The sequence below is a fragment of the Euprymna scolopes genome, chromosome 21 (assembly GCF_053919585.1).
Source record: "Euprymna scolopes isolate OS-2025 chromosome 21, ASM5391958v1, whole genome shotgun sequence".
NCBI classification, from domain to species: Eukaryota; Metazoa; Mollusca; class Cephalopoda; order Sepiida; family Sepiolidae; genus Euprymna; species Euprymna scolopes.
The window spans coordinates 64,724,573-64,749,462 of NC_136502.1; the positions used below are offsets into that span (position 1 = coordinate 64,724,573).

Sequence of the window (24,890 nt, forward strand, 5' to 3'; positions counted from 1 at the left end):
AATCATTAGAGGGAAAATAGAAGACAATAAAAGGAGATAACCATTAGAGGGAAAATAGAAGACAATAAAAGGAGATAATCATTAGAGGGGAAATAGAAGACGAGAAAAGAGATAAACATTAGGGGGAAAATAGTAGACGAGAAAAGGAGATAATTATTAGAGGGAAAATAGAAAACAATAAAAGGAGATAACCATTAGAGGGAAAATAGAAGACAATAAAAGGAGATAATCATTAGAGGGAAAATAGAAGACAATAAAAGAAGATAATCATTAGAGGGAAAATAGAAGACGAGAAAAGGAGATAATCATTAGAGGGAAAATAGAAGACGAGAAAAGGAGATAATCATTAGAGGGAAAATAGAAAACAATAAAAGGAGATAACCATTAGAGGGAAAATAGAAGACGAGAAAAGGAGATAATCATTAGAGGGAAAATAGAAGACGAGAAAAGGAGATAATAATTACAGGGAAAATAGAAGACGAGAAAAGGAGATAATCATTAGAGGGAAAATAGAAGACAATAAAAGGAGATAATCATTAGAGGGAAAATAGAAGACGAGAAAAGGAGATAATCATTTGAGGGAAAATAGAAGACGAGAAAAGGAGATAATCATTAGAGGGAAAATAGAAGACAATAAAAGGAGATAACCATTAGAGGGAAAATAGAAGACGAGAAAAGGAGATAATCATTAGAGGGAAAATAGAAGACGAGAAAAGGAGATAATAATTACAGGGAAAATAGAAGACGAGAAAAGGAGATAATCATTAGAGGGAAAATAGAAGACAATAAAAGGAGATAACCATTAGAGGGAAAATAGAAGACAATAAAAGAAGATAATCATTAGAGGGAAAATAGAAGACGAGAAAAGCAGATAATCATTAGAGGGAAAATAGAAGACGAGAAAAGGAGATAATTATTAGAGGGAAAATAGAAGACAATAAAAGAAGATAATCATTAGAGGGAAAATAGAAGACGAGAAAAGGAGATAATCATTAGAGGGAAAATAGAAGACGAGAAAAGGAGATAATCATTAGAGGGAAAATAGAAGACAATAAAAGGAGATAACCATTAGAGGGAAAATAGAAGACAATAAAAGGAGATAATCATTAGAGGGAAAATAGAAGACAATAAAAGGAGATAATCATTAGAGGGAAAATAGAAGACAATAAAAGAAGATAATCATTAGAGGGAAAATAGAAGACGAGAAAAGGAGATAATCATTAGAGGGGAAATAGAAGACGAGAAAAGAGATAAACATTAGAGGGAAAATAGTAGACGAGAAAAGGAGATAATTATTAGAGGGAAAATAGAAGACAATAAAAGGAGATAATCATTAGAGGGAAAATAGAAGACAATAAAAGGAGATAACCATTAGAGGGAAAATAGAAGACAATATAAGGAGATAATCATTAGAGGGGAAATAGAAGACGAGAAAAGGAGATAATCATTAGAGGGAAAATAGAAGACAATAAAAGGAGATAACCATTAGAGGGAAAATAGAAGACAATAAAAGGAGATAATCATTAGAGGGAAAATAGAAGACAATAAAAGGAGATAATCATTAGAGGGAAAATAGAAGACAATAAAAGAAGATAATCATTAGAGGGAAAATAGAAGACGAGAAAAGGAGATAATCATTAGAGGGAAAATAGAAGATAATAAAAGGAGATAATCATTAGAGGGAAAATAGAAGACAATAAAAGGAGATAACCATTAGAGGGAAAATAGAAGACAATAAAAGGAGATAATCATTAGAGGGAAAATAGAAGACAATAAAAGGAGATAATCATTAGAGGGAAAATAGAAGACAATAAAAGAAGATAATCATTAGAGGGAAAATAGAAGACGAGAAAAGGAGATAATCATTAGAGGGAAAATAGAAGACAATAAAAGGAGATAATCATTAGAGGGAAAATAGAAGACAATAAAAGGAGATAACCATTAGAGGGAAAATAGAAGACAATAAAAGGAGATAATCATTAGAGGGAAAATAGAAGACAATAAAAGGAGATAACCATTAGAGGGAAAATAGAAGACAATAAAAGAAGATAATCATTAGAGGGAAAATAGAAGACGAGAAAAGCAGATAATCATTAGAGGGAAAATAGAAGACGAGAAAAGGAGATAATCATTAGAGGGAAAATAGAAGACAATAAAAGAAGATAATCATTAGAGGGAAAATAGAAGACGAGAAAAGGAGATAATCATTAGAGGGAAAATAGAAGACAATAAAAGGAGATAACCATTAGAGGGAAAATAGAAGACAATAAAAGGAGATAATCATTAGAGGGGAAATAGAAGACGAGAAAAGAGATAAACATTAGGGGGAAAATAGTAGACGAGAAAAGGAGATAATTATTAGAGGGAAAATAGAAGACAATAAAAGGAGATAATCATTAGAGGGAAAATAGAAGACAATAAAAGGAGATAACCATTAGAGGGAAAATAGAAGACAATAAAAGAAGATAATCATTAGAGGGAAAATAGAAGACGAGAAAAGGAGATAATCATTAGAGGGAAAATAGAAGACGAGAAAAGGAGATAATCATTAGAGGGAAAATAGAAAACAATAAAAGGAGATAACCATTAGAGGGAAAATAGAAGACGAGAAAAGGAGATAATCATTAGAGGGAAAATAGAAGACAATAAAAGGAGATAATCATTAGAGGGAAAATAGAAGACAATAAAAGGAGATAATCATTAGAGGGGAAATAGAAGACGAGAAAAGGAGATAATCATTAGAGGGAAAATAGAAGACGAGAAAAGGAGATAATCATTAGAGGGAAAATAGAAGACAATAAAAGGAGATAACCATTAGAGGGAAAATAGAAGACAATAAAAGGAGATAATCATTAGAGGGGAAATAGAAGACGAGAAAAGAGATAAACATTAGGGGGAAAATAGTAGACGAGAAAAGGAGATAATTATTAGAGGGAAAATAGAAAACAATAAAAGGAGATAACCATTAGAGGGAAAATAGAAGACAATAAAAGGAGATAATCATTAGAGGGAAAATAGAAGACAATAAAAGAAGATAATCATTAGAGGGAAAATAGAAGACGAGAAAAGGAGATAATCATTAGAGGGAAAATAGAAGACGAGAAAAGGAGATAATCATTAGAGGGAAAATAGAAAACAATAAAAGGAGATAACCATTAGAGGGAAAATAGAAGACGAGAAAAGGAGATAATCATTAGAGGGAAAATAGAAGACGAGAAAAGGAGATAATAATTACAGGGAAAATAGAAGACGAGAAAAGGAGATAATCATTAGAGGGAAAATAGAAGACAATAAAAGGAGATAACCATTAGAGGGAAAATAGAAGACAATAAAAGAAGATAATCATTAGAGGGAAAATAGAAGACGAGAAAAGCAGATAATCATTAGAGGGAAAATAGAAGACGAGAAAAGGAGATAATCATTAGAGGGAAAATAGAAGACAATAAAAGAAGATAATCATTAGAGGGAAAATAGAAGACGAGAAAAGGAGATAATCATTAGAGGGAAAATAGAAGACGAGAAAAGGAGATAATCATTAGAGGGAAAATAGAAGACAATAAAAGGAGATAACCATTAGAGGGAAAATAGAAGACAATAAAAGGAGATAATCATTAGAGGGGAAATAGAAGACGAGAAAAGAGATAAACATTAGGGGGAAAATAGTAGACGAGAAAAGGAGATAATTATTAGAGGGAAAATAGAAGACAATAAAAGGAGATAATCATTAGAGGGAAAATAGAAGACAATAAAAGGAGATAACCATTAGAGGGAAAATAGAAGACAATATAAGGAGATAATCATTAGAGGGGAAATAGAAGACGAGAAAAGGAGATAATCATTAGAGGGAAAATAGAAGACAATAAAAGGAGATAACCAATAGAGGGAAAATAGAAGACAATAAAAGGAGATAATCATTAGAGGGAAAATAGAAGACGAGAAAAGGAGATAATCATTAGAGGGAAAATAGAAGACGAGAAAAGGAGATAATCATTAGAGGGAAAATAGAAGACAATAAAAGGAGATAACCATTAGAGGGAAAATAGAAGACAATAAAAGGAGATAATCATTAGAGGGAAAATAGAAGACGAGAAAAGGAGATAATCATTAGAGGGAAAATAGAAGACGAGAAAAGGAGATAATCATAAGAGGGAAAATAGAAGACAAGAAAAGGAGATAATCATTAGAGGGAAAATAGAAGACAATAAAAGGAGATAACCATTAGAGGGAAAATAGAAGACAATAAAAGGAGATAATCATTAGAGGGGAAATAGAAGACAATAAAAGGAGATAATCATTAGAGGGAAAATAGAAGACAATAAAAGAAGATAATCATTAGAGGGAAAATAGAAGACGAGAAAAGGAGATAATCATTAGAGGGAAAATAGAAGACAATAAAAGGAGATAATCATTAGAGGGAAAATAGAAGACAATAAAAGGAGATAACCATTAGAGGGAAAATAGAAGACAATAAAAGGAGATAATCATTAGAGGGAAAATAGAAGACAATAAAAGGAGATAACCATTAGAGGGAAAATAGAAGACAATAAAAGAAGATAATCATTAGAGGGAAAATAGAAGACGAGAAAAGCAGATAATCATTAGAGGGAAAATAGAAGACGAGAAAAGGAGATAATCATTAGAGGGAAAATAGAAGACAATAAAAGAAGATAATCATTCGAGGGAAAATAGAAGACGAGAAAAGGAGATAATCATTAGAGGGAAAATAGAAGACGAGAAAAGGAGATAATCATTAGAGGGAAAATAGAAGACGAGAAAAGGAGATAATCATTAGAGGGAAAATAGAAGACGAGAAAAGGAGATAACCATTAGAGGGGAAAATAGAAGACGAGAAAAGGAGATAATCATTAGAGGGAAAATAGAAGACGAGAAAAGGAGATAATCATTAGAGGGCAAATAGAAGACAATAAAAGGAGATAATCATCAGAGGGAAAATAGAAGACGAGAAAAGGAGATAATCATTAGAGGGAAAATAGAAGACGAGAAAAGGAGATAATCATCAGAGGGAAAATAGAAGACGAGAAAAGGAGATAATCATTAGAGGGAAAATAGAAGACGAGAAAAGGAGATAATCATTAGAGGGAAAATAGAAGACGAGAAAAGGAGATAATCATTAGAGGGAAAATAGAAGACGAGAAAAGGAGATAATCATTAGAGGGAAAATAGAAGACGAGAAAAGGAGATAATCATTTGAGGGAAAATAGAAGACGAGAAAAGGAGATAATCATTAGAGGGAAAATAGAAGACAATAAAAGGAGATAACCATTAGAGGGAAAATAGAAGACGAGAAAAGGAGATAATCATTAGAGGGAAAATAGAAGACGAGAAAAGGAGATAATCATTAGAGGGAAAATAGAAGACGAGAAAAGGAGATAATCATTAGAGGGAAAATAGAAGACAATAAAAGGAGATAACCATTAGAGGGAAAATAGAAGACAATAAAAGAAGATAATCATTAGAGGGAAAATAGAAGACGAGAAAAGCAGATAATCATTAGAGGGAAAATAGAAGACGAGAAAAGGAGATAATCATTAGAGGGAAAATAGAAGACAATAAAAGAAGATAATCATTAGAGGGAAAATAGAAGACGAGAAAAGGAGATAATCATTAGAGGGAAAATAGAAGACGAGAAAAGGAGATAATCATTAGAGGGAAAATAGAAGACAATAAAAGGAGGTAACCATTTGAGGGAAAATAGAAGACAATAAAAGGAGATAATCATTAGAGGGGAAATAGAAGACGAGAAAAGAGATAAACATTAGAGGGAAAATAGTAGACGAGAAAAGGAGATAATTATTAGAGGGAAAATAGAAGACAATAAAAGGAGATAATCATTAGAGGGAAAATAGAAGACAATAAAAGGAGATAACCATTAGAGGGAAAATAGAAGACAATATAAGGAGATAATTATTAGAGGGGAAATAGAAGACGAGAAAAGGAGATAATCATTAGAGGGAAAATAGAAGACAATAAAAGGAGATAACCATTAGAGGGAAAATAGAAGACAATAAAAGGAGATAATCATTAGAGGGAAAATAGAAGACGAGAAAAGGAGATAATCATTAGCGGGAAAATAGAAGACGAGAAAAGGAGATAATCATTAGAGGGAAAATAGAAGACGAGAAAAGGAGATAATCATTAGAGGGAAAATAGAAGACAATAAAAGGAGATAACCATTAGAGGGAAAATAGAAGACAATAAAAGGATATAATCATTAGAGGGGAAATAGAAGACAATAAAAGGAGATAATCATTAGAGGGAAAATAGAAGACAATAAAAGGAGATAACCATTAGAGGGAAAATAGAAGACAATAAAAGGAGATAATCATTAGAGGGAAAATAGAAGACGAGAAAAGGAGATAATCATTAGAGGGAAAATAGAAGACAATAAAAGGAGATAATCATTAGAGGGAAAATAGAAGACAATAAAAGGAGATAATCATTAGAGGGAAAATAGAAGACGAGAAGCGGAGATAATCATTAGAGAAACGGATGCCTGTGGAAGTCTATTCCTGCTGATTACAATATTAGTGTCTTCGAGTCTAATGTAGACAAATTCTGTTTGAGCCGACTTCCTAAATAATCCATTTGTACCCCATTTCCACCCCTAAGTATTGATATGCTGTTGTCTTAGTGACTATCGTACAATCCTTAAACCTTATCCTCGAGTGGTCTTGGGGCCTTCATAAGTTGTGACTCCCATGTTAAAAAAAACAATTTTCTCCTCATTCAAACAAAGAGTCAACTAACCTGGTGTCAACATTGTCACTTGGACAACATTAAATGGTGGTCTGGATTACAAGCATGCTATTATTTCATAGAAAATTGTAGGAAGATGCTGTTTATCCTTACATCTAGGCACACTTCCTTCAAGATTTTCAGTCTCTGTTCGCGTTGATATGCTGAATGGTAGTGAGACAGGTCTAAACACTTTATATGCAATGGCTTGTGCATAATGACCATCTCTTTATTAGACAAATCGTAAAGTACCACACCCATCAATGGTGCTCATCAAAACTGGTGAGATTATAGGTGCATTAGATTCTCGACAGATGATTCAGCATACATCTCTTGGGCACTAGGGAGCATGGTAAACCGAGGAAGACCTGGTTTGAGTATGTAGGTCAACCCTTTTGGACTTACCTATAAACCCAAACGCCAAACTATGACAATGTTTAAAGATTAGTAATGAAATAATAAGTATGCCATATATACAGCTTTTAAGCTAATCATGGTCAATGGTCAAAAATTGTTTGACTAACAAATGCCATCAAAATTAAAATAATCCTGTATGCAGCATGGAATTTACTTATCGCAATATCTCATGAAATTTTTTCAGTTGAATTCAAATAAGCTGACACGTCAAACTGATTCTTATGTCAATTTGCAGTTGCTATTGATGAACTATATTATTGGCACTATAATGTACTTCGCCACAGTTTATTTTAAAAAAGAAATATGTATTGGCACATATATAACTGATAATATGGAAACATTTTTCATTTAATATCAAATTAAATCATTTTTATTTGAACACTATAAAAAATAGTATCTCTAACTTTTTGTCCTTTTTCAGTACAATTTAAAAAAAAAATGTGGAAATAAAAATAACAAATGAGCAATATCAGATAGGTACAGCTAATTTATATCTACAATTCTTAAAGTTATAACTGATAATCACTTCTATAAATCCTAGCATTACACAGGATTTCATGTCTCTGAAAGACAATTATCAAATGTAGCTGCAAGAATTGTATCAGCTGTTTTATTTTTTACTTTTAATTTCTAACATTTGATTAATTTTAAAATGTCATTTTCTTAAAATTTTATTGGGAACTTTTCAAAAATAATGTGTGTATGCGTTCTGCAAATTGCATTCATTATTTTAGAGCATATACAATTTATTTAGAGTGTACATTTTATTTTGTTTTAGGGCCTAAAAACATGCATTTCTTATAGCAGCGGTTTCACTTGAAACTATAAAGAAACAGAAAACGGTTGTGATGGAATGATGAAGTATATATATGTATAAAATATGTATACTCTAAAATAGTGAGTGCTCCCAGATGTGCAGAATGTACATATATACCCATATAAAATATACATGCATGCATATATACTTTTATAGAGTATACATGAAGCCAAGCATTCTATCTCTTACTCACATACAGAAAGTTATGTACGAAGTTTAGACATACAAAATAGAGTTTCCATACACACATACATGCAAATCATCTATTGATGACAATCAACTTATGTATTTTTGAAACCTAACCATCGTGTAAAGACATTTCTGAAAAATTGGTGAAGTGGCATAGTAGTGCCTGCTATTATGGGGGAAACTAAAATCTGAATTGGGAAATGAAGAGAGATAGAGTTTTTTTTTACTCTTCCTTCAGTGCAGCAAACGTATATAAATATTTGATGCTTCATGAAATAAAAAATCCTCAGTAATTATAGTAATATTGTGCTGACTTATTATTGTGTAGAAAAGAAATATTGAAAGTTTTAGCGTAAACAAACAACTAGTTTGTGAGATTTATTTACAATTCTCAATTTTTGTCATCTTTGGAAATAGTGTTTATAAAGGACTACCATTTTCACGTCTGGATGAAAATCAAATTGACAACCTTGCTATCTCAAAAATCATAAAGTTTTCAATATATTTTCCCTTCAATTTCGGTATGCCCAACTGTTGATAAAGATGTGGTATTCAAAGCCATGAGTTTGATTTACCTAACCGCTGGTACAGATGGATAATCTGCACGAAAGTGTATGATATCATATATAAATATATTCTACACTTACTAATGAAGTTGAGCACTGCCATTATTACCTTTTATCTATATATATAAAAATGTAACTCTTGGTTCGTTCGTAATTAATAGTCTTAATAACCACTGGACGGATGGCTTCCACCTTTTGGTATAATATGTTTACGGTACGCATGCGTGTTTCTATATATCTATTTGTAATTATAACATTATACGTAATTTTTCTATAATAAATATTTGGTTTTCTTTGTACGGATGGGCCATTTTTTTTTTATTTGGGGACAATTATTTCACACCACGTGACATCACTAAACGGAATTTATATACCAAATTGACTTTTTTCGTTTAAAAATGGAATTATTTCTCTTTCGTTAATATATATATATATATTTAATATTTCGTGTTTTATATATATAAAGTACAATTGTTGAATGTAATTTTCTTTATTATATTTGTTTGGGAGAAGCACAATTAAAAAAAAAAAAGATTAAAACGGAGCGAAATTTAAATTTCCATTCCATTTTTACTCTTTATGAATATTAAAAGAAAAATTACTAAACATTTATCAATAATGCCTCACTTTCACAGACATTTGTTTTTAAATTTCTTAAATGACGACATTTATTGACTTTTTTTTTTTAATAGCATTTTCGGATGGGTATGCTGATATTTGTTTTAATTTCTTTTTGAATGACTTTATCGACTTTCTTTTTTTTAATAGCATTTGCGGATGGGTAAAACACGAAAAAAAAACAACATTTACTGATAATTCCCACTTTTATAAATATTTTTAACAAATAAATTTTATCAAAGTCAAGATACCGAGAAATTGTCAGTAAATGGCTTAGTTATTTTTTTCGTTTTTTACCCATCCGCAAATGCTATTAAAATAAAAGTCGATAAAAAGTCATTTAAAAAGAAATTAAAAAAACAAATGCCAGCATACCTATCCGCAAATGCTATTAAAAAAAGTCGATAAAAGTCGTCATTTAAAAAGAAATTTAAAAACAAATGTCTGTAAAAGTGAGGCATTATTAATAAATGTTTAGTAATTTTTCTTTTAATAAAAACTTTTTTTTCAAAATAAATAATGTGACAAATAATCGTTTAGTTACTATGACAACATCAGTAAATAAAAAAAGTGTTACGTGCGCTTGCATCAGAAAGGGGAGCGATGCATGTTTTTTTATGCTGGTCGCCATGGAACTCAACGCCCAAGGAGTACCAAATTCTGTTTTCCAAAAGAAACGTTTACTACCAACTTTCTTTTAAAAATAATTGCAAGTTTTCCTGAAAAAAACAAAAACAACTTTCACCTAACAATTTATGGCAAAAATAACGACCCATAAAAATCTGGGGTGCTTCTACACTTTATTGCCGAAATTGGAGATGCCATTTTTTTTTCACGCACTTGCTATCCAAATCTAGGGGAGACATCATTATATGGCCGAACGATTACTTCCGGAAAGGGAAAGAATACATTTACCAAAATTATCATTTATTACTTCCAGAAACTTGGTAAACCGATATTACTGGAGAAAATGAATCTTGACAATTCAAAAAAATGTTTAAAATTATTTATTTGTTTGAAAAAAACAAAACAAAACTATTTTATAAAAGTCAAATGTTGCTTTAAAAGTAAATAAAGAAAGTGAAAGAGAATATATATCCGTAATTGTTTAATTGGAAATGTTTCGATTTAATTGATGAGAACGGGAAAGTTTTCCATGGAACAATTTTTTTTTTTTTAATTAAAAACAGAAAATTGAAATGACATATTCATAATAGTTTAACCTGGGCGAGCGCCATTTGAAAACCAAAAGAAAACCAAAACATTTATTATTATTTAAAAAAAATTTTTTTTTTTGTTTGTGTGTTTTGTTTTTTTTTCTTTTCGAACGAATAAATAATTTTAAATATTTTTTTGAATTGTTAAGATTCATTTTCTCCAGTAATATCGGTTTACCAAGTTTCTGGAAGTAATAAATGATAATTTTAGTTTAAGGGAGTAATAAATGTTAATTTTGGAAAATTTACTTAGTTTAATTTCTCGTTTCCGGAAGTAATAAATGTAAATTTTGGTAAATTTATTCTTTGCCTTTCCGGAAGCCATCGTTCGGCCATATAATGATGTCTCCCCTAGATTTGGATAGCAAGTGCATGAAAAAAATGGCGTCTCTAATTTTGGCAATAAAGTGTAGAAGCACCAAATCTGCTAGCTGAGTGACAAATCTGCTTAAAATATTGAAAAAAAGAAAGAAAGAAAAAAAATAGAATCTCTAGATGTATCAGAATTTTGGAGGAATTTTTGACACCCCTAACAGAAAACTGCGAATAAAATATAAAAAAACTCGTAATTTCTCATTTTGAAGTCACTTGTTTATTTTCTATATGGAATATACTTTCAAAATAAACTATTAAAGTTGTTTAAAAAATAATAGAAATATTATTTTCTATTTTTTAAAAAACAGTGTTTACAAAATGCCGGCGTGCCTTCATGCAGACATTTTTTTTACGTAATAAAATCAATTTTACGAGTTAAATATTTTTCAATTTTTAAACTTTAAAAATCTATGCAAATTTTTCAATTGGTTCAATTTTTACGATATTTTCAGGGTCAATGTGAAATTTTATGCTCTTTCCAATAAACCAAATATAACATTTTAGACAAACGTTTTCTTTTTCAAATTCACACCCCCATTTTGAAATGTTTATTAAAATTTTAATAATTTATGTGCCAAAGTTTTATATATCACAAATTGAAGATAAAAGATCAATAAAGAAAATATTCCACTTTAAAACAAAAAAAAGAATAGTTTTTTGGAAATTTACCTGTAAAGTCCAAAGTGTAGAACCCTTTTTTTTTTAAAAAAAAAAAAACATGTTGATTATGCTTACATCGTCAAGTAAATACCAGACACTGACGGCAAATTTTTCTATTTCACTGAATGTTTTTTTTTAGATACTAAAAAAAAAAAATTAGTTGATGACGAAGCATTAAAATATATCAATCAAAAACTCGTGTATTTCATTAAAAGAATTTTTTAAAAATCGATGAAGCGGATTTTTTGTTCTAGGGGAAAAACTTATAAGTGAATGTGCGTTTCTTTTTTTAACTACGGAGGATGAAAAATACTAATTTTGGTTAACACACACAATAAAAAAAGAAACATTATTTATGCCATTGGACGAAACCATACTTCATAAATTTCATTTTAGCAGCAGCAGCTATTTAACGCTTCACGCAAAACATGTTACAAAAATGCGATTTCCTAGGACCCTCGCTTTAAAAAATCCTTTTATTTAAAAAATACATGGAATTTAAAATATAAATATGGATAAATTCTTAACAATGAAGAATAGAACTACCCATTTAATAATATTTTGTTAGGTAAGTGATTCTTTGGCATATATATATACATATATTTATAAGCAAGTCAAAATATATTGATTTTCTTTATATTTTTTTTTAAAAGAAAACCCCTTTAAATAAACAAATATTACGTAATTTGCTACCTGTTATTTTTTTTATAATTTGCTCCTTTAATTGAAAAAAAATTAGGGTTTGAATTATATTTTCAAGTAGTTATAAGCTTCAAAAAATAATAAGTTGAATTATTAAGGTTCTGATCATCATTTTTAATGGCCACTTTTTGATACACCTATAGAACCTCTCCCAAACATACTGGCAATAATTTGGTTTCGTCCTTCCTTTCAGTGTTTCCAATAAGGGGGATTGATTTACTAGGATTTGTATAAGGAGCTGGGCACTTATTAAAATTATTTAATTGTTGAATTTTTTGCATTTTGGTTAAATTTGTTAGTTTGCTAGCGCTGAAAGCCCACACAAAAAATTGAACAAAAGACAAAAATTAAAAAGAATAGTACTCATGCAGAATTTAACCCTCCCTCCCCGCACCGGATTCCAATTAGTCTAAGGTTCGACCAGCAATAACCGGATTCAGCCAAGCGTTGTTCAAATGTTGAAACACTAAACCAACATTTTTTTTTTTTTTTTTTTGCAGAATTAATTAATGATGGGAGTATTTTTTCCGTTTATTTTCTTAACATCTATTGACAAAAATATTTGTACATTCTCTTGAAAAAAAAATCTAACTTTTCTCTACTTTCACCTAACTATTTACAGTGTTCATATAAAACATTCATCTTTTCTTTTTATAATAAAAATTCTGTTTTCAAAAAGAAATGTTTACTGCCAACTTTCTTTTTAAAAAAGTTTTCCTGAAAAAAAACCCCCAAAACAAAAAAAAAACTTTCAATTTATGGTAAAAAATTCACCTTTTCTTGGGGAAAAAACACAACTTTTATTGATAAAAAAAAATTGCAAAAATAATAAAATAAATAAACAATACAAAATGCAATTTTTTTATGAGGAATGTGTTCCATTTTTAACAAACTGAACCACAGCAACGCGTGGCCGGGTATGGCTAGTATATATATACACACATTATATAGGGAGAGGGAGAAAGAGGAAGGGGAGGAAATAATGGAATAATGAAATTGACCAGAGTGCTTAATTACTGAAATAAGAGCCCAATTTAAATAGATACAGACTGGATATTATAAATTAACCATCTGCATGGTAGTCGGCTCTAATAGATTCTTATGAATGTAATCAGAGAAGGTCAATAGTATTTATCATTTGGCAAGATTTAAAAAGCTACATTTTTAATTCTAGCCGATTATGAAACTGATACTTCATTTATAATATCCAGTCTGTATCTATACACATGTATTCAAATAGATAAAAACTGGATATTTGTAAATGTACTATCAATTTCATAATCAGCTAGAATTAACTTCAATATCTATCAATATCTATCTATATATATTTATATATCAATATCTTTTTTTTTTTTCTCATGTTCACCCCCTAACAAGGCATACAACCTCTTCGATGTAAAGTGCTACTATTTGAGACCAAGCCTAGGAAAAATTAACAAGATGTTGGTTTTAACTTCTGCATATCAGTACAGTCATGGAAGCAAGTAGCAGAAAGAGAATTCCAAAGTTTAGGTGTTTGAGGGAAAAAAACTATAAGAGTAGAAAGTTTTCTGGCATTTAAGGACATCAACAGTGAAGGGGTGAGATTTTGTTGCTAAGCAGGTTTGTCAGGATATGTACGTTAAGGGGGCACAAGTGCAATGAGTTCATCAGAGCACATTCCATTAAAATATTTGTAAAACAGGCACAGAGATGCAACATTGTGGCAATGGGACAGAGGTTGAAGCTTAGTTAACAAAGTGGAACCTATTAGATTGAAAACTCCTTTTTGGATCCTATTCAAGAGGGAGAGGCTAGTCGTAGATGCACCAGCCCAGATGTGGCAACAATATTCCATGCATGGGCAAATATTATCAGGGAAGTCGTTTATGAATATCAGGAATAATAGTGGTCTATGGATCAACCTCTGAGGCACTCCTGCATTAACGTTATGCTTCTTGGATGACAAGCTGAATGATTCTATTGTCTAAGAAAGAAGGATTTAATTATATTTAGTATACATCCAGTTATACTGTATGTATCTATATTTATCGGTCAATATCTATTAATATTTATTAAGTAGGATATTTATGTACTGAATTCTGTCATAGCAATTGAATTATTGTGTGGCAATTATTCGATGGCACATCAAATCGCCCTCAAAATGCGTGTGTGCATTTTTAAATAGACACAGACTGAATATTATAAATAAAATATCAACAAAGTTTGATAAAACTAAATTGATAACTTCTACTATTTGATTTTGAACTTCATTTTTCTGACTACTTCAAATTTCAACGACAGAATTAGTGTGTCATCGAATAATTGCCAGTTCTTTAGAATGAAAGGATTGCTATGACAGAATCTAGTACAAAAGTACATAAATATCTTATTCAATAAATATATTAGATTCTTACCTCAGTAATTTAGTTAGTTTAGTCAATTTTTATCTCAAAAATTGTTTATATGTTAAGCATTAAACAACTTTGTTGATAATATTAAAGGATACCACAAAATAAGCCTTGCATAAGATTTTTCACTCTATGGCATTCTTGGTTTATTTCCAGCCACGTGGACTAAATAATTGCTCATTTAGTAACATTATCTTTTGATTTTTTAATTTGATTTTTCTGACTAATTGAGGTTCTTAATAAGAAGGTTATAATTATTGACATAAAAATAAAATTATTAACAAATCAACTTTTACAAAATTAACTGTTTTACCATTTTTCTTTTATTTTGAATGAATACCTTGCTGATAAGGATTTTTACAAAATAAAATATTTAGCTTAACTACTTTTTTTTTTTAGTTCATTAATTTAAACCACTATATTTAGAGGCATATCAGAAGAATTGACATACATATATATATATATATATATATATATATATATATATATATATAGTAAATATATATATATATATTTTAGAAAAATTGACCAGAGTGCTCATTGACCAAATTTATTTAATTTTAATAAAAAAACAAACAAAAAAACTCGTTTTCAATGTATGACCTGACTTTAATAAATCCCACAGTATGACAATCGCTATTTATCAGCATACATTCCTCCCAGCCAAGTTATGCTGACAAATGATGACCAGTAAATTAGATTCAGCTTTATTAAAGCCGGTTTACACTTGCCATAACTCTCACATAACTGGTTTCTTTATATATAAGAAAAGACTAAGTTACTAAATTCAAGAGTTATCTTAGCTGAAATTAACTCCTATACTTTTTCTTAAAAATCCAAAAATGATTATGATCCAGGATATTATAGTTCAAAATTGCAGTTAACATTAAGCTCAATGATCAAGTGTTTACATCAACTAGAGCTTCCATGTATTAATAGGGTATATTTACAAAATTAAAAACATTAATTTTCATTTTAAATACTTAAAACATGTTGCGGGAATACTCAACCAGATAACACGTTTTTAATTAACATTTAAATAAAGCTACAGAATGAAAATGATTTTCTTCCGTATAGTTCAAAATTTACTAATTTTCAAACACTGCTAAAATTATATTGACATATCTGATATTTTCAAAGCACAATGCCAAGTTTTAGAAAAGTGCATATGAGTATTCCCAGAGCATGTTTCAAATACTTGAAATCATAATCAATGTTTTGAATTTTTGAAATAGACACTATCAATATATTTTTGAAATAGACACTATCAATATATTTCTGAAATAGACACTATCAGTATATTTCTGAAATAGACACTATCAATATATTTCTGAAATAGACACTATCAATATATTTTTTATAAGAAAATCCTTTTTATGTAGAGTGAGAAAATTATGTTTATATCAGAAATAAAAGTAACATGTACAAGTGTCAAAATCTTACTTTCTGGAATCATATTCGTAAAAGATGTTGAAGAGAACATCAGTGAAGAAAGTGTAGCATTTATTGGTTCTTGATGTGGCAGCCGATGAGTGCTCTGTGGAGAGAAGCAACTGCAAACTGAATCGGGAGAACAGAACTCACTTGGTTCACTACCTTCACAACAAATATACAAATTTACATAAGCAGATTTGGTTCTTGTTTGTGTATATGTTACCCCCATGCAAAAATGTTTATAATTCTGGTATTCTGTTCATAGGAGTTAATCCTGTGAAACGTTTATATAATAGTGCTATATATTTAGCATGGATTTTTATTGATACAAACATCTTGCAGATATGTTTCAGCTTTAACTTAATTTTGACTAAACTTTCTCAGGCTAAATCAGCAGTAATGACAATTGAAAGTCATCTTCTTTATCACTGCTGATCTGGCCTGAAGAAGTTTAGCCTAATTAAGGGTATAGCCAAAGCATATCTGCACATATATACCCAAAATGTGTGTAAAAAAAAAAAAAATAAATAAATTAAAAAAAATCATACCAAAAACGTGTATATATCTTCGATATAAAACAATCCCTTTTTTTTTGTTATTTATTTTCCACTTTTTTTTAAAATACTGGGTCAAGGAATTAGATTTGTCTCTGGAGTAAGATTAACATCTGCCGGGGTCATGATTTCACTTTGTGGCATCATACTGATCGGAGATGTTGAGGAAGTAATTGGTGAAGGAAAAGTTGCACTAGTTGGTTCTTGACACGGTGGCAGAATAATGCCCCCTGGTGTTGGAGCATCTAGAGATTGTATTGGGATGAGAGGAGGGGGTAACTTGTTGGTTTCTTCACCACCCTCCTCATCAATTTCTACTTTGACTTTTCGTGGTTTAATTTCAAGTGGTGTCCGCTCAAGGACTTTTTGAATTTCTAGCTTGAAGTTCTCTTTGAATTCTTTGACATCGCGCTGCAGCTGCATTGCTTCAGCCATCACCTTGTCATGCCGCTTCTGCATTTCGGCCACACGCTGCAGATTCTCATACATCAACCTCATGCCCTCGCACATATATTCATTCCCGCGTGAGGGTGGAGTTGCTTCTCCGGACATGTAGCGCTCAAATTCCAAAGGGTTGAGACTTAGGGAGTCGGCAGTAATGTTCTCGATAAAAGCAACTGCACAGCACTGAGTACAAAAAAAAAAAAAAGTATTAAAAAGAAAAAGATTAGTTTTCTTAAAAGAAAATATTAAAAAAAAAGAAAAGAAAAACAATGGTTTTATTAAACCAGAGAAAAAATATAATGCAGTAAAAAGTACGAATGAAAACAAAAATCAGATATTCAAAACCATTGTGAAAAAAAAAAATGCAAAAATCAAGAAAGCCAATAATTATTACCATACCTCTAAGAAGAATAAAAACATACAACACTGCTTTTGTATGTAGTATGAAGGTAAATTTGAAATCTGATCCCATGAAAGAAATATATTTGAATAAAGTAGCTGAGTGTTTAGAGTAATAATTTGGTGAGTTGCCTTACTGAACGAGCGCTCAAAGTTGAAGCTGCTATTCCTTAGCATGAGGCTTCAGCATCTTTTTTGATGTCTGTCCCTAGGTGGTTCTACCCAGTCTGTATTTATGGTCCAATCAGTCAATCATAATTTAGTAAGGAGGAAAACCCGCATGTACTCAGATTCATATCACCTCCCTCGGAATAATATTTTTCAGTGAAATTTAGTTTAAGTATTTTCTCTGAACATAACCTATTAACTTTTTCTTCTCAATACTACTTGCAGTGATGACGTTTGACACACTGGTACTTCTGACTTTGAATTTGGGGATATCTCCATTAGAGACTTCTGATTTTTAGGGATAGGAATTTCAAATGCGTCATGCAGGATTTTCATTAGAATCTTTCAGTATTTTCCATGACTTCTGTAGGGTGCCGAGTCAATCTTTTCCAATGACGTTTGCATATTTATTTCTTTTTATGTCATATCCATCCATAATATAAATCTCACCTGTTTGTTTAAATGTATGTATGTATGTATGAATAAAAAACACAACAAGAAGGCACAAGAAACACAACAAGAAGGAACAAGAAACACAGACAGGAACAAGAAAACCAAAAAGAAGGAACCACAAACACAAAGAAAAGGAACCACAAACACAAAGAAAAGGAACCACAAATACAAAACGAAGGAACAACAAACACAAAACGAAGGAACAACAAACACAAAACGAAGGAACAACAAACACAAAACGAAGGAACACAAAGAAAAGGAACCACAAACACAAAGAAAAGGAACCACAAACACAAAGAAAAGGAACAACAAACACAAAACGAAGGAACAACAAACACAAAAAGGAACAGCAAACACAAAACGAAGGAACACAAAGAAAAGGAACAACAAACACAAAGAAAAGGAACAACAAACACAAAGAAAAGGAACAACAAACACAAAGAAAAGGAACAACAAACACAAAGAAAAGGAACAACAAACACAAAGAAAAGGAACAACAAACACAAAGAAAAGGAACCACAAACACAAAGAAAAGGAACAACAAACACAAAACGAAGGAACAACAAACACAAAGAAAAGGAACAACAAACACAAAGAAAAGGAACCACAAACACAAAGAAAAGGAACCACAAATACAAAAAGAAGGAACAACAAACACAAAAAGGAACAGCAAACACAAAACGTAGGAACAACAAACACAAAACGTAGGAACAACAAACACAAAGAAAAGGAACCACAAACACAAAGAAAAGGAACCACAAACACAAAGAAAAGGAACCACAAACACAAAACGAAGGAACAACAAACACAAAACGAAGGAACAACAAACACAAAAAGGAACAGCAAACACAAAACGAAGGAACACAAAGAAAAGGAACAACAAACACAAAGAAAAGGAACAACAAACACAAAGAAAAGGAACCACAAACACAAAGAAAAGGAACCACAAACACAAAGAAAAGGAACCACAAACACAAAGAAAAGGAACCACAAACACAAAGAAAAGGAACAACAAACACAAAGAAAAGGAACAACAAACACAAAGAAAAGGAACCACAAACACAAAGAAAAGGAACCACAAACACAAAACGAAGGAACAACAAACACAAAACGAAGGAACAACAAACACAAAAAGGAACAGCAAACACAAAACGAAGGAACACAAAGAAAAGGAACAACAAACACAAAGAAAAGGAACAACAAACACAAAGAAAAGGAACAACAAACACAAAGAAAAGGAACAACAAACACAAAGAAAAGGAACAACAAACACAAAGAAAAGGAACCACAAACACAAAACGAAGGAACAACAAACACAAAGAAAAGGAACCACAAACACAAAGAAAAGGAACCACAAACACAAAGAAAAGGAACAACAAACACAAAGAAAAGGAACAACAAACACAAAGAAAAGGAACCACAAACACAAAACGAAGGAACAACAAACACAAAGAAAAGGAACCACAAACACAAAGAAAAGGAACCACAAACACAAAACGAAGGAACAACAAACACAAAACGAAGGAACAACAAACACAAAAAGGAACAGCAAACACAAAACGAAGGAACAACAAACACAAAGAAAAGGAACCACAAACACAAAGAAAAGGAACCACAAACACAAAACGAAGGAACAACAAACACAAAACGAAGGAACAACAAACACAAAAAGAAGGAACAACAAACACAAAAAGAAGGAACAACAAACACAAATGTCACCCTCTTCAGCCGGTCGGTTGAGACGATCGTCGACCTCAGAACTCTTCCACTCCAATTACGGCAGCCTGAAAACGACCCGATCTGGCGGTTTGCAGCTCACTATTTTCGTCCTTCCAGTGACCACTGCCGGTGATAATTCTTAGCCGTTTTAATGTTGCTGGTATGGGCTAGTGACAGAATTATCAGTTGATTGTCTAAATTTATACTCCGGACCTGTCGTTGTGTACCCGCTTACCGGCGAACATCGCCGATAAGAGAGCCGTGGATTTTAGTGTGGTGAAAAAGGAAATTAAAACGATTCCACACACGAATAAACAATTAATCTGGGTTTATTCACAATAATAATGGTCTAATAATATTTCAGAGTTTGAAGGAAGTTGGCTGTAGCTATTTTAAAACGGTAGCTTGTGATTCGAGTTCGGATAAGTTTTTCGGCCATTGGAGATACGTGTTTTAAGTCAAAAGCCTACTCTGCCCGACTTTAACACCATCTGAATTCGCCAAAATCGAATTCTCTCTTTTTCTCTCTTCTCTTCTCCTCTTGTCTCTCTCTGTTTACTGTGTTCGAGGAATATATACATATCTATCAATGCCCTTTAAACATCACGAGTTTGTATTTGTTTACAACAAGAAAACTTGCCTGTCATCAGCTTTCAAACCTTGTTTTCTAAAATAAACAACCGCCTGTCATTTCATCTCGAATTCTGTGTTTCAAAATAAACAGCCAGCTCACTCCAAACTCTGACCGTTACAACAATAAGTATCTCTTGACATACTTTTTCCTTTGTTTGTTCTAACCACAGAGTCATTTGATCGTCCTATTTTTCGTTCTTTTTGCTCTTTCTCTACAACGGCATATCAACCCCATAACTTGGTTACATACCTCCCCCACTTAAAAGAAACAATATTGGACTCAATATTTTTTCTAACCCACTTCTTTCTGGGCCTTAATACCATGGCTCTTTGTGGTTTTACAATTTATAATAGTTCGTCAATTGGATTCGTTCTTAAAGAAAAAAAAACTTTATCATTCATGCACATGCAAAAAGTTCTCTTTTAGAGTTTAGCGTTTTTCAAATCTGCTTTCAGTTCATACGATTGTCCATAAACCTCATTAATTTTTTTTTTTTATATATATATATATATACACATATATGCACACACACACACACACACACACACACATACATACATACACACATTTCAATGCATGCAACTATTTAGTCAATAGTCCATTTTTCCTCGGATTTCATTCCATGGCTCTTTCTCGGTTATCTGGCTTCTTCACATATGTATCTCCAACGTTGGTAGGGTATTAGATGCGGGGTTCACTGGTAGTCTTGATTCTGTACCAGATTGATCAGGTCTGGTGTTTTTATCAGAAACCACGGTAGCGTCCCTCACTTCATGCTCATCCCTATTCATTTCAAACAACGAATGGACTTTTCCTTTTAAGCGCTCTAATTGAGGGTTACTCTCGTCCTTATCTATTTTATTAGCATCCTTTCCAGCCCTTAGGAGGCTATTGATGTAGCTAACTCTCCTTTTCCCATACACTAGAAAAGCTATTATCATTATCACGACCAAGATGATTATTGTAGGATTTAACCATTTACTTACTTTTTCCCATCGCCATTTTTCTGGTTCATTACCATCCCTCACTGCTCGTAACTCATCTAATAACTCGCTCATATCGATCTTTCCGTCCAGTTTCAAAAGAGGTGGAATTTCGCGAGCTTCTATCTTCGGAAATTCCTTAGTGATAGGTGTCCATACCTTTGACCAATTTACACGCGGTATTCTAGTTAATGACAGAAAGTCATTTCTGAGTTCAAACTTCTCTTTAAATCTGTAGGACGGCAAGATCTCTAGAGTTGGGCCAAACGCTGCGCAACTCATAGGTAGATCTATAATGGTCATAGGTGGATGAATAAGTATTTCCCCTTGTTGCCGTCCCTTACAGACTTTCGACAACTTCCGTTCACTAGTTGAGGCAACTGCCCAAACACCATCAGATAGATGTATAGCTTGGGGGGTTAGTATATCAATCGACACCTCTGCTCCACAATATTTATCGATCCCCTCCTCATTACCTTGGAATAATTGAACTACGCATAACTTGTGTCCGTTAGTTGCATAGATGGGACTTTCTACTGCACAAACTCTTAGTGCATTCATGCTACACGCAAGTGCTTCGCTAGGTGACAACACTATGAATTTGGTTCGGGCTGGGTTAAAAGCTATTCCTTCGGTTTCAACTTTGTACCTTGCTACTGCTCTCCTCTCAGTGACATTAGTAGGAAACGGTATCGGTAAATTAATTACGTTAAATACTTCGAAGTCGCTATTTCTATCCAATAAAGGTAACTCAACCATTACGTAAATCTTATCATTTTGTAACATCGTAGCACAACTCAAGGTTTTATAATATTCCCATAGACTCTTCTTTGGATCTACTGGTAAGCGTAAAGTATGTGGCAAGTCTGCCTGAAGCATCCCAAGTATTGTTTTTAAGTCTTTGGGGGGTATGATGCTCGGTGACATGTGCGCTAATGAAAGTAAATCTAATTGTGTCCTAACATGTTCCATTGCCACTGTCAATAACTGAATTGATGAGTCGAGTTGGTTTGTCATCGTCATCAGTTCCAGTATTTGCTTAGTTACAGACTCTACCATACTTATTCTTCTAGCCATAAAAGTCAAACTTTCGTTTAGGCTGGCGACTGTATGGGATAGCCAGTTTATTCTTTGTCTATGTTCTGTCAGTTCGTATCTAGTAACGTTCACTATTGATAAGTGCTTTATCTTCTGTTGATTTTCCTCTAAACTGCTTATATGCCTTTCTAATACTTCTGTGTCACTCTCCGATACGGTCCCGAATAATACGTGTAGTGCTTTACCTACGAAAGGAAGTATAGATCTCTAACTCGTTTTTGGGTCCCATCTGCTGCTAGCAATCCAATATCCCTAAAATATCCTCCAATGTATCGGAGTCTTTGTTTCATCTTATCTAACCATCCTCCTAGTGATACAAATAACGCTGTATTAGAATTTATCCCAAGTTTTGATTGATTTTTTGCATCTGCAGCTTTAAGTGCGCTGCTAAGTTAACTTCGTCTTCTAGTTCCATTTGAACCTTCCGATACGCTCTCAGATCAATGACGAACGTCAGGATCCACTTAGAATGAGTAATCGTTACCTCGCTGGTCTTCTTAAATACCGTGCTGTGTGTGTGGCGTAACGCTACTGTCAATCCAACCATCACCGCCATCATCATTATTAGACGCTGCATCCTACAAATACACATAGTAACGTTCCTTTACTATTTGTTCCATTTTATTTTTAGTCACTCAATTCCAGTTCCATAAATAACTTAACGAAAGAATCAGTTTCGTCCTCTTCGTCTTCCTTATCCTCTTCATCGCTATTTGTAACTTTCCCCGTTTTAGAGATAACATTGATAGGTCGTCCTACACTGCTTCGCAAAAGTCTAGGTCCCCTAACATCGCCTATTACCTCTGGGGGCTGTGTCGACGGAATCGCATTGCTCTCTGATTCTTCAGCCCTATTCTCATTACCAGCCTCTCTATCTCTCAGTACCGATAGTGGAATATCATCTTCAGATTCCCAACCTTCCGAATCTGGAGGCGTAGTTGTTATCTCTGGTAGCGAGTCGGTATTCTCTCCCTCAAATTCTAACTCTAACTCCTGTTCATCCGCTACCTCATCAGCCCACCTATCCGTATCTTCCCAATCTCCTTCCGGATCTATCAGGGTGGCTTTCCTTACAGGTCTATCTGTCTGTATATTAGGCATTTTCCACTCCCTAATATTGGCTTCACAGATGTCTGACGCGTGAACCCTCTTCGTTCTATTCGTCAGTTGATCCCATATTTTATATGTCACTGGTCCCGTTTATTTTACTATCCTATAGTACGGTTTCCATCTAGGATCTAATTTTCCTTTTCTAACCTGTGCTCTGTAGCATACTGGGTCGCCAACGTCATATGTTTTCTTGACCCTTCCATCATTGACTCTTTTGTTACGTTTTTTCTGTGCTGCCCTAATCCCTCAACGCACTTGACTAAACAGAGAATGCTGTTGCTCAATCATTTTTTTTATGATTTTCTTCCCCAGTATACCTTTTTTTTAATAGTAGGAGATTGTCCAATGGTAGCACTATATCTCTACTGTGTACCAGGTAATATGGAGAGAATTTAGTCGTATCGTTATGTGAAAATCTGGCCGCTGCCAAGGCCTGATTCAAGAACAAGTCCCAATTCTCGACTTTCTACTTTTGCATTGCTCTGTGGATGGTATGGAGAGGTGGTAACATGCTTTATTCCCAAATATCCCGTCACCTCTTTTACAACGGCATTTACGAATTCTCCGCCGTTGTCTGTCACTAACACATGTGGGACACCATACCTAGGGAAAATCTCATTCATTAGTATCTCCGCCATGGTCTGTGCATCCTTCCTTTGCACTGGGAATGCCTCTACCCAACTCGTTAACTAATCGACCATGCTGACTATATACTTATTTCCCTTATTGCTAATATTATATGGCCTTGAGACATCCATACTCCACTTCTCAAATGGATATGAGGGAATATCAGTCTCTATTAGGGGTGTCTTAGCTCCTTTTACTGCCCGCTTCTGACAAGTAACACACTGTCACATAGGAGTGGATATGTTTATACATACCAGGCCAATAATATTTCTTCGCTAAAATCGAGTAAGTTTTATCAATACCTACATGACCTAACCCGTCATGCGCTACCTGCACTAAACTAGTCCTCACACGACCATCTGGGACACACAAGCGTAGCGTTGGATTCTTCTCTTCCCCATTTACATAATATACCTGATCATCCTCTAACAGGTATTTCCTCGATTTTGAGGGCGGTAATTTTCCTTCTACGAGCAGTTTCTTAAGTATACTATATTCTTCGTATTTTCTCGCTTCTAACTTAAGTAGTTTCAGGTCTATCGATTCCCACTTATCGGAAT

General features: G+C 32.7%; 2 protein-coding genes across 2 annotated transcripts in view; one reads left to right on the top strand and one right to left on the bottom strand.

Annotated features, from left to right (window-relative positions):
- Nucleotides 1–15,292: 15,292 nt before the first annotated feature.
- LOC145242422 (rab5 GDP/GTP exchange factor-like) overlaps nt 15,293–24,890 on the bottom strand; it is a 208,532-nt gene continuing 198,934 nt past the window's right edge. The window contains exon 3 of the mRNA XM_080105472.1: nt 15,293–17,322. Coding sequence (XP_079961598.1) covers nt 16,771–17,322 — 552 coding nt within the window. The 3' untranslated portion in view covers nt 15,293–16,770. The remainder of the gene's footprint in view (nt 17,323–24,890) is intronic.
- LOC145242421 (uncharacterized) lies at nt 18,029–20,144 on the top strand. The gene has a single exon (XM_080105471.1). The coding sequence runs from the start codon at nt 18,173–18,175 to the stop codon at nt 20,009–20,011; it is 1,839 nt and encodes a 612-aa protein (XP_079961597.1). The 5' UTR covers nt 18,029–18,172; the 3' UTR covers nt 20,012–20,144.